At 41.6% G+C, this 11,790-nt stretch overlaps 1 protein-coding gene across 2 annotated transcripts in view; it reads left to right on the forward strand.

The window, feature by feature from the left end:
- Positions 1 to 9,511, forward strand: part of urb1 (URB1 ribosome biogenesis homolog) — a 117,875-nt gene extending 108,364 nt beyond the window's left edge. The window contains exons 39-40 of one of the 2 annotated variants that reach the window (XM_072585491.1): positions 765 to 1,349; positions 8,980 to 9,511. In XM_072585491.1, the coding sequence (XP_072441592.1) occupies positions 765 to 1,349; positions 8,980 to 9,188 (794 nt within the window). In that variant the 3' untranslated portion in view covers positions 9,189 to 9,511. Of the gene's footprint in view, positions 1 to 764; positions 1,350 to 8,976 lie in introns of both variants that reach the window. The other variant, XM_072585490.1, reaches the window with a different exon arrangement.
- The last annotated feature ends 2,279 nt before the right edge of the window (positions 9,512 to 11,790 follow it).

Consider the following 11,790-nt stretch of genomic DNA (forward strand, 5'->3'; position numbering starts at 1 on the left):
GAATAACTTAACTCCTGACTCCCCAAAGCCTGTCCACCATCTACAAATCACAAGTCAGGAGTGTGGTGGAATATTCCCCAATTGCCCACTACTGTAAATGGATGCAGCTCAAACAACATTCAAGAAGCTTGATGCCATCTAGAACAAAGCAGCTGGCTTGGTTGGTACCACTTCCATATCCTCCAACACTAATGGTCAGTAGCAGCAGTGTGTACTATCTACAAGATGCACTGCAGAAATTCACCAAAGATCCTTAGACAGCACCTTCCAAGTCCATGACCACATCCGTCTAGAAGGACAACAGCAGCAGATACATGGAAACTCCACTATCACCTGCAAGTTCCCCTCCAAGCCACTCACCTGACCTGTCGCTGGGTCAAAATTCTAGAATTCCCTTCCAAAATGCATTGTGGGTCAACATATGTTTTGCAGTGTTATGAAAAAGTCACCACCAACTTCTCAAGGGCAGCTAGGGGTGGGCAATAAATATTGGCCAGCCAATGATGCCCACATCCTCTGAGCAAATGTACTATCTACTTGACATTAAAGGAGTATTTTGCAGGAAGAGAAGTTAGTGGCTCTTTATACCATACTATAGTTTAAACTGTTGAGAAGAGATAAAAGCCATTAACCTGTTTGGATGACTACTAATTTTATATTAAAAGAATCTATAATTAATTCTTCTAAATGGAAAGCTTTTCCTAACTAAAAATGAGTACCCTCACATTCTGTTATTGATTCCACTATGTATTAATCTTTTTCAGAAATTAACAAAGCGAAGAACAAACCTAAAGGACATGGTTGGAGAGGATCTCAGCACAGTAGAAGGAAGAGAGGTGACGCACAAGACAATATGGAGAATGTGGTGGAAGAGACTTGTCTTGAGGACTGTAAAGTATATTTGAGGTCAATATTCACACATTGGGCTGCAGTCTTCCAAAGTGAAACCTTAGGTTTCCAAAAGAACCAAGATAAAGTAGACAGTGCTGTTGGAGCAACCACATGTGTGATAGCAAAATGGGTTATCGAGTCAGGAATTGAAAGTCCAATGAGTGAATCTCAGTGTTTCTCTGTACTAAGATGGCTTCAGAGAAATATCCTGTCCTACAGTGCAATAGCTGAAGAACTTCTAAAGGACAGTGCTTTACGACATCATCTTCTTCGGTTTTATAGTAGAGTCACCAGTGAAATAGATGGAGATGGTTTGACAGGGGAGCTTTCATCCCTCTTCACTAGTATTATGCTACAGCTGCTGGAGGTTCGAGGCCTACTCGATAAGAACATATATGAGAGTGTTATCAAACCAATTTGTCTTCCTGCACTAAAGAAACAGGATCATGAATGGAAAGGTGATTATATTTTCTTATCTCCTGTTTTTGTTTTCCATTTGTCTTTTGTGCCCAAATTTGCAAGACCCTGATACATTGGAAGGAAAATCCAGAAGTGATTGAATATCTTATTCACTTTAATTTATGCCATATTAGCCTCAATAGAGTTCATTATTGTAAAATATTGAAACATATTGGAGTCATGTGAAATCAGTGTAAAAAAACTGCTGAATTCTTAGTGAATTTTAGTGGAGTACTCTAATATAATTGCATTTTCCCCAGTTAAAGTTTATATCAATGTTGCGGACCAATATTAGTAATACTGCTTATTACCGAATTTCTTGAAAGGTTACAGGAAAAGAACCTTGTTTGGCTTAACACTAAAAGCCAGTTCCATTAAAACTTATCTAATTGTGGCATTTGTCTTGACACTTTAGATTAGATTAGATTACTTACAGTGTGGAAACAGGCCCTTCGGCCCAACAAGTCCACACCGCCCCGCCGAAGCGCAACCCACCCATACCACTACATTTACCCTTTACCTAACACTACGGGCAATTTAGCATGGCCAATTCACCTGACCTGCACATCTTTTTGGACTGTGGGAGGAAACCGGAGCACCCGGAGGAAACCCACGCAGACACGGGGAGAATGTGCAAACTCCACACAGTTAGTCGCCTGAGGCGGGAATTGAACCCGGATCTCTGGCGCTGTGAGGCAGCAGTGCTAACCACTGTGCCACCGTGTCTTGAAAAGAAATATTTGATTCATGGGGCTAGTATGAGCTTTGCTTTGTTACAATATTATGAAACTGTCACCAACAGCGATGCTGAAACTGATGCATCTCGAATGAAATAATGTTATTCAATGATATTATCCTTTGAACTTGAGTCATTATTCTGGAGATCTAAGTACAGACCTGTAGTGATTCATAGATCCAGCCTGTTAAATTTCTGTGGAAATTTTTTTACTTTCACTGATTTAACCTTTAGCACCCCTTTTTAAAATTCTCTGTATTATGATTTCCAGTTTCATTCTTTTTAGATTAGATTAGATTAGATTACTTACAGTGTGGAAACAGGCCCTTCGGCCCAACAAGTCCACACCGCCCCGCCGAAGCGTAACCCACCCATACCCCTACCCCTACCCCTACATCTACCCCTTACCTAACACTATGGGCAATTTTAGCAATGGCCAATTCACCTGACCTGCACATCTTTTGGACTGTGGGAGGAAACCGGAGCACCCGGAGTAAACCCACGCAGACACGGGGAGAACGTGCAAACTCCACACAGTCAGTCGCCTGAGGCGGGAATTGAACCCGGGTCTCTGGCGCTGTGAGGCAGCAGTGCTAACCACTGTGCCACCGTGTTTAGTCTTTATCCTAATTAGCATGAAAGACCAAACCTTCAATAAATCTTCCATGCTATCAAATAATATTGCAATATTTAATGTCGTCTAAAGATCATAGCATATGCTTTATTTTAGTGTTTTTTAAAACACTTACCTATTTAAGGATTTCATTTCCTCTATGCGATACTTGATAATTAATAACTGTATTAAAATAGTTTGCAAAAGAAATTTGCATGTCAGCCTAACAGAGGAAATTAAATCATTTAACTGAATAAACATGAGCATTAAGGTACATGAGCATTGATTGCTGTTTGCCTTAGACATGTTTCCATACCATCCTAAACTGTGGCTAATTATCGCTTCTATTTTGGAATTCACTCGTTCCCTCTCGTGTGCTGTGCCTTGAGCTGGCATGCATCCTCAATTAATCACTTTCACTTCAGCGTGATTCCCATTACAATTTGCAAGAATTGTGGCTTTTAAGGTCAGAATTATAGAGAGCATTTAATGTCCTTCATTAATTTGGTATTGCTGTTTCGTCTGAAGTAAGTTTGACTATCATTTTACTATCTTCTTCGTCAGATTTTTAAATTTCTTTTTAATTCGCGATAGTCAACATGGCTTTGTGCATGGGAAATCATGTCTCACAAAATTGATTGATTGAGTTTTTTGAAGAAGTAACAAAGAAGATTGTTGAGGGCAGAACAGCAGATGTGATCTATATGGACTTCCCCATGGGAGACTGTTTAGCAAGGTTAGATCTCATGGAATACAGGGAGAACTAGCCATTTGGATACAGAACTGGCTCAAAAGTAGAAGACAGAAGGTGGTGGTGGAGGGTTGTTTTCAGACTGGAGGCCTGTGACCACAAGGATCGGTGCTGGGTCCTCTACTTTTTGTCATTTACATAAATGATTTGGATGCGAGCATAAGAGCTACAGTTAGTAAGTTTGCAGATGACACCAAAATTGGAGGTGTAGTGGACAGCGAAAACGGTTACCTCAGATTACAACAGTATCTGGACCAGATGGGCCAATGGGCAGAGACATGGCAGATGGAGTTTAATTCAGATAAATGCAATGAGCTGCATTTTGGGAAAGCAAATCTTCGCACTTAATGGTAAGGTCCTACGGAGTGTTGCTGAATAGAGACCATGGAGTTCAGGTTCATAGCTCCTTGAAAGTGGAGTCGCAGGTCGATAGGATAGTGAAGAAGGCGTTTGGTATGCTTTCCTTTATTGGTCAGAGTATTGAGTACAGGAGTTGGGAGGTCATGTTGCGGCTGTACAGGACATTGGCTAGGCCACTGTTGGAATATTCCGTGCAATTCTGGTCTCCTTCCTATCGGAAAGGGTTCAGAAAAGATGTACAAGGATGTTGCCAGGGTTGGAGGATCTGAGCTACAGGGAGAGGCTGAACAGGCTGGGGCTGTTTTCCCTGGGGCATTAGAGGCTGAGGGGTGACCTTATAGAGGCTTACAAAATTATGAGGGGCATGGATAGGATAAATAGGCAAAGTCTTTTCCCTGGGGTCGGGGAGTCCAGAACTAGAGGGCATAGGTTTAGGGTGAGAGGGGAAAGATATAAAAGAGACCTAAGGGGCAACTTCTTCACGCAGAGGGTGGTACATGTATGGAATGAGCTACCAGAGGATGTGGTGGAGGCTGGTACAATTGCAACATTTAAGAGGCAGTTGGATGGGTATATGAATAGGAAGAGTTTGGAGGGATATGGGCCGGGTGCTGGCAGGTGGGACTAGATTGGGTTGGGATATCTGGTCGGCATGGACGGGTTTGACCGAAGGGTTTGTTTCCATTCTGTACATCTCTATGTCTCTAAGTGGAGGTTTTTTTTATATAAAGGGAACTTATTTTTATTTGTTCTTGGTGTATTATTGACCATTAATGACTGTTATTGCCAAGGCCAGCATTTATTGCTCATCCCTGATTTCCCTTGAGAAGGTAATGATGAGCTACCATCTTGAATGCTGCAGTCCATGTGGTACTACGCACACGGCAGGAGTGTGATGGAATACTCCCCATTTGCCTGAATGGGTGCAGCTCCAACAACACTCAAAAAGCTTAACACCATACAGGACAAAGCATCCCACTTGATTGACACCATATCCACAAGCATCTACTCCCTTCGTCACTGACACTCAATAGCAGCAATGTCTATTGTCTGCAGGATGCACTGCAGAAATTCACCAAAGGTCCTTAGTTTAGCCCCTTCCAAATCCAAAACCACTACCATCTAGAAGCACAATGGCAGCAGACATATGGGATCACTGCCATCTGCACAATCCTCTCCAAGCCATTCACCATCCTGATTTATCGGCGTTCCTTCATTGTTGCTGGGTTAAAATCCTGAAATTCCTTCCCTAACAGCATTGTAAGTCAACATACAGCATGTGGACTGCAGCAATTCAAGAAGGCAGTTCACCACCAACTTCTCAAGGACAACTCGGGATGGACAATAAATGCTGTCCAGCCAGCCAACCCACATCCCACAAGTGAATAAAAAAACAAAGTCTACCATTGATGAGATTATGGTTGATGTGATAATCCTCAACTCCACTTCCCTGCCTTTATCCCCATAACCCTCGATTCCCTTCGTGATTATAAATCTATCTCAGCATTTAATGTATGTAACATTTCAGCCTTTGGTGGTAAAGAATTTCACCTGTTGATTACCCTCAGAGGAAAATTTTCCTTTGTCTTACTTTGAGATTATGCCCTCTAGTCCTATACTCTCTGACAAGGGAGAGCACCTCCCTGCACCTACCCAGTCAAAACCCCAGATAATATTATATGTTTCAATAAGATCTTTAATTCTTTTAAACTCCCAGAGTGTACAAATCCAACCTTAGAACATAGAAAAATACAGCACAGTACAGGCCCTTTGGCCCTCGATGTTGCACCGATCCAAGCCCACCTAACCTACACTAGCCCACTATCCTCCATATGCCTATCCAATGCCCGTTTAAATGCCCATAAAAAGGAGAGTCCACCACTGCTACTAAAAGAAAAGAAAATCGCTCCATACCTAGAATCAACCCAGTGGGTCTTCTCTGAACTGCATCCAATGCCAGTTTATATTTATTTTGAGTAAAGCTTTTCACAGTAATCCAAATATGGTTCCGGCTAGTATTTTCTATAGTTTTAGCAATTTTTATTTTATTTTTACACTCCATTTCCCCTTGAATTAAAGGCTCACTGTACATTTGCTTTCACTATTACCTGTTGAACTTGGATGCTAATTTTTTTGTGATTCACGAACGAGAATTCCCAAATCTCTTTGTGCTGCAGCCCTCTACAATCTTTCTCCACGTAAATAATATTAGCTCTTCTATACTTCATTCAAAAGTGCATAACTTCACATATACCCTATGGTATATGCCATTGCCATATTTTGATGCACTCACTTAACCTGTCTATATCCCTCTGCAGATTCTTTTTGTTACACTCACCACTTGCCTCCGCACCTGTTTTGGTGTCATCTGTCAATTTAGCTATTTTAGTTAATATCTGCATTCCAAAGAATTAATAACATATTGTCAATAATTGTGGCCCCTACACTGATACCGGTAGCACTCCGCTGGTGACTGCTTGCTGTCCTGAAGATGTCCCAACTCTGTATCTTCTGTTGTGTTAATCAATTCTCTATCCTGATTTCCCTTTATGAAGCCATGCTGACTCTGCTTGATCATATTACGTATTTCTAAATGTTGTATTGTTATAGAACATTTCCCGTCTCTTCATAAACCCCCCCTACAGTGTGGAAGCAGGCCGTTTGACCCATCAAGTCGACACTGACCCTCAAACAGTAACCCACCCAGACCCATTCCACGATATTTATCCCTGAGTAATGTACCGAATCTACACTATGGGCAATTTAGCATGGCCAATTCACCTAACCTGCACATCTTCGGACTGTGGGAGGAAACTGGAGCACGCGAAGGAAACCCACACAGGGCGAATGTGCACACTCCACACAGACAGTCGCCCAAGGCTAGAATCAAACATGGGTCTATGGTGTTGTGAGGCAGCAGTGCTAACCACTGAGTCACTAAAATCCTTTATACCCTTTAAAAAAGACTTATTTTCCCAATGACAGACATTAAGCTAAATGGCATACACATACCAGTGTCCTGTCTCCTTCCCTTTTTAATTATGGGTCTCTCGCTCTCTCTCTTTCCCACCCCATCCCACCCCTAGACCTTGATTAATTGGTATTTTTGAAGTGCTGTTCATATCCTCTACTGTGAGGACTAATGCAAAGTATTGATTTGACACCTCTGCTATTCCCCATAATTATTTCATAGCCTTGTTCTTTAAGGGACTTGTGTACACTTGGCCTCTCTCTTTTTGTTGTTAAACATTTAAAGAATCTCCTGCTCTCAACTTTTATATTAATTGTCTAGTTTGCTCTCATAGTTTATAGAGTCATAGAAATGTACAGCATGGAAACAGACCCTTCGATCTAACCCATCCATGCCGACCAGATATCCCAACCCAATCTAGTCCCGCCTGCCAGCACCTGGCCCATATCCCTCCGAGCCCTTTCTGTTCATATACCCATCCAAATGCTTCTCAACTGTTGCAATTGTACCAGCCTCCACTACTTCCTCTGGCAGCTCATTCCATACACATACCACCCTCTGTGCCCTTTTGTTGTCTTTTGAAACTTTACCAACCTTCTGAATTACCATTAATCTTTGACACATTGTCTGCCTTATCTTTCAATATGCTATTATTCTTAACTTCCCTGGATAGCCATGGTCAATTTATTCCCGTCCTGGAGTCCCTATTCCTCACTGAGATATGTCTTTGCTGTGAGTCATGAGCTATTTTCTTAAGCATCTGCCATCATTCCTCAATCATCTTTTCTACTCCATTCCCTTCCTGGGCCACTCCAGCCAACTCAGCTGTCATCCTGATGTAATTATCCACAGTTAAGTTGAGCACAGTTGTTTCCCACCCAAGTTTCCCACTTAAACTGAATGCTAAACGGTATGGTGACTGTTCTCTGGGGGATCTTTTATTCTGAGATTATTTGTTAAACCTGTGTCATACACATCACCAGATCCACAATGGCCCAATCCCTGGTTGGATCCACATCCTCTTGGTCCTGGAAAATGCACCTTATGAATTCTCCCTCGTGGCTAGCTTTGCCAATTTGATTTTCCTACTCTATATGAATATTAAAGTCATACATGATTAACGTACAGAATTTTTTAGATGCCCTCATTATTTCATGGCTGTCCTTCCGAACAGTTACTCCTCGGAGAAATAATTATAATTAAGGGTTTTTCCCTCAAACATGTTGACTTTCAGTTTTGTTAAGGCTCCTATTTTGCTAGGGCTCCTTGATGCCACACTCAGTCAAATATTGGTTTGAAATCAAGGACAGTCAATGTCTCCTAAAACTTTGCATTTTTTTCTATGTTTGTACTATGGCTATAATAAGGTTTGAAGCTTAGTGGTTCTGGTGAAACACACAAGCTGAGCACTGGTTGATAGAAGTAGTAAATTGAATATGAACTTAAATAACAGTTATTTGAGTTTTATCAGTTTCAAAATAAAGCAGATGTGTGGTTGAGCTTTCAGCATTGGATTACTAATGTATAGCATCAGAGAATAAATTCCTGATCTTCACTATATTGCACTGAACGACTAGTTGTGGCAGAGAGGGAAATAAATCATGCATCTTCTGACGGGCTTTTATAGTGACATGACAAATATTTAAATAGTGCATCAATATAGTAAAATGGCAAATACCTTCACAAGAACAAAATCAGAAATGCCATTGACATTAAATTAAAGGAGAAGACAGCCCTTCAAGTAACCAAAAACTGGGTCACCGTGAAAAAGTTTAAGGAACATATTGACATTAGAATGATGGAGAGGTTTAGGGAAATCCAGAGGTCATGATCCGGAATCTTGAGGCATGGATGCCAACAGTAGGGTGAAGGACATAGCCCAAGAAGTGAAGGGTTGGTGCAGAATTGTAAGGCTGTGGCGGTGATAGAAGAAAGGAGGGACCAGGTCATTAGAGATACGAGCATGACCAGCATTGTAGTTGATGGTGCAGACTGCGTGTGCTCCCCGCTCCGCTACAGAACGTCATTATTTGAGGATATACAACCTTTGATGGAAGAAAGGGGACAGTTCCATGCTTTTACATGAGAGCACACACTCAGGAAAAAAAAGAGAAGGCATTCACATAAAATGTACCTTACAGTTTTAAGTACTAGTGATTATAACATTTTTAACTTGTGGTTCTGTCTTTTCACAGCAGCAACTTTGTTTCTGCTCTCCAATTACTTGTGGAACTTGTGGCTTGGAGCGCAGGAACCTCAAATATTTCTGGCTCATGTAAAATTGATCTCAGATGCCTCTGAAGATATGCCAAGGGTTGGAAAGAGCCTGAAAGCAAAGCAAAAGAAGACATTTGATGCTATTGTATCTCTCTGTAAAGACATCTGTTCCGTTATTGAAAGACAGTAGTTGAAAAGCTTTATTAGTTACATTATCAAAGACTGATTTATTTCCTTATAATTTAACAGGCGATCAGGCAATTGACAATTTTTTTGTTGATTATGATGCATGTATGTCTTTGGCACCATCAAGCTGTGCACTTTTAAAAATATTAAGCCTGTTATTGTTGAAAATCTATACCAAACTTGTGATAAATCATTACTTATCTGTAAATACACAGAGTGTAAATGAATAATAATCTTGCTTTTCAGATACAGTGGTTTCTTCATATCAAATGGTAGACTTTGTTGATGCTTTCAATAAACAGTAGTAAGAAAAAAATTATCAAGGAAACCAATTTCCTAACTGTAAAAGTTTGTAAATCTGTTTATTTCACTGATGCTTCCCTGTTTCAAGCTATACATCCTAGCATCCTTTCTGGCAATTTTATTTCTAGCCAACAGTTACTCACAGTCCATCATGACATCATCCATCACTCCACCAAAAAGAAAATGAAGTTAGAAATAAGACGCATAGAGAAAGGTTTAAAAAAAATGTATTTACAATCTATTACACATCCCACACATTTTGGATTTGGTGTTTCAACTCTTTGTGTTATCGTAAATCCGTACCAATGCGTGATAATTTTTCAAAATATAGGAAAATACCAGTGCTCAGCGCTTTAGAAGCAGAGCACCTTGCACACAGCCCTTGCCAAAAGAAAGGTTTGCATTATGTAACAGAGACTGCTGGAGAAACCTAGTAGATCGAGCAACAAGAATCATATCAAACTCCGGAATGTTAACTCTGTTTCTCTGCTGTGTTTCTCCAGCTTCTCTGTTTGTCAAGTTGTAAGTTTGCTCACTGAGCTAATAGGTTTGTTCTTAGAGGTCTTGTTACCATGCTCAGTAATATCATCAGTGAGTCTCCAGTGAAGTGCTAGTGTTCTGTCCTGCTTTCTATTTATGTGTCTTGGTTTATTAACGGTGAGTGATACTATTCCCGGTTCTTTTTCTCCGAGCTTCATAGATCATCGAATCCCTACAGTGAGGGACCAGGCCTATCAGCCCAACAAGTCTACTTCGACCCTCCGAAGAGTAACCAACCCAGACCCGTTCTGCTCCCCTATATTTATCCCTGACTAATGCAACTAACCAACACATCACTGAACACTATGGGCAATTTAGCATGGCCAATTCACCTAACCTGCACATCGTTGGATTGTGGGAGGAAACCAGAGGAAACCCATGCAGACATGGGGACTATGTGCAAACTCCACACAGTCACCCGAGGCTGGAATGAAGTACGGGTCCCTGGCGCAGTAAGGCAGCAGTGCTCACCACTGAGCTACCATGTTGTCCAGGTTGGTAAATGGGGTCCAAATCAATGTGTTTATTGATGAAGTTCTAGTTTGAATGGCAGGCTTCTAGGGATTCCCATGTGTGTTTTGGGTTAGCCTGTCCTAGGATGGATGTATTGTCCCAGTGGTGTCTTTCTACTTGTGTCCTTCTCTGTTTGTTTCAGATTTCTAGTATCAGGCATATTTTGCCTTTTACTCTTGCATATGCAACCTCAGAACCGCGTGAAACGTTACAGTTAATGAAGTAGAACATAGAACAGTACAGCACAGAACAGTCCCTTCAGCCCATGATGTTGTCCCGACCACTGATCCTCATGTATGCACCCTCAAATTTCTGTGACCATATGCATGTCCAGGAGTCTCTAAATGTCCCCAGTGACCCTGCCTCCACAACTGCTGCTGGCAATGCAACCCATGCTCTCACAACTCTGTGTAAAGAACCTGCCTCTGACATCCCCTCTATACTTTCCTCCAACCAGCTTAAAACCTCCTGTTAGTCATTTCTGCCCTGGGAGATAGTCTCTGGCTATCTACTCAATCTATGCCTCTCATTATCTTGTATACCTCAATTAGGTCCCCTTTTCTCCTCCTTTTCTCCAATGAAAAAAGTCCGAGCTCAGTCAATCTCTCCTCATAAGATAAGCCCTCCAGTCCAGGCAGCATCCTGGTAAACCTCCTCTGAACCCTCACCAAAGCATCTTTCTTACAATAAGACGACCAGAACTGGACGCAGTATTCCAAGTGCGGTCTAACCAAAGTTTTACAGAGCCGCAACAAGATCTCACGACTCTTAAACTCAATCCCCCTGTTAATGAAAGCCAAAACACCATATGCTTTCTTAACAACCGGTGGCCATTTTAAGGGATCTATGTAACTGCACACCAAGGTCCCTCTGTTCCTCCACACTGCCAAGAATCCTATCCTTAATCCTGTACTCAGCTTTCAAATTCAACCTTCCAAAATGCATCACCTCGCATTTATCCAGGTTGAACTCCATCTGCCACCTCTCAGCCCATCTCTGCATCCTGTCAATGTCCCGCTGCAGCCTACAACAGCCCTCTATAATGTCAATGACACCTCCAACCTTTGTGTCATCTGCAAACTTGTTAACCCATCCTTCAATCCCCTCATCCAAGTCATCAATGAAAATTACAAACAATAGAGGCCCAAGGACAGAACCCTGTAGAACACCACTCACCACAGACTTCCAGGCAGAATATTTTCCTTCTACTACCACTCGCTGTCTTCTGTTGACCAGCCAATTCTGTATCC

Source organism: Chiloscyllium punctatum, chromosome 15 (assembly GCF_047496795.1).
Source record: "Chiloscyllium punctatum isolate Juve2018m chromosome 15, sChiPun1.3, whole genome shotgun sequence".
In the NCBI taxonomy this organism is placed as follows: Eukaryota; Metazoa; Chordata; class Chondrichthyes; order Orectolobiformes; family Hemiscylliidae; genus Chiloscyllium; species Chiloscyllium punctatum.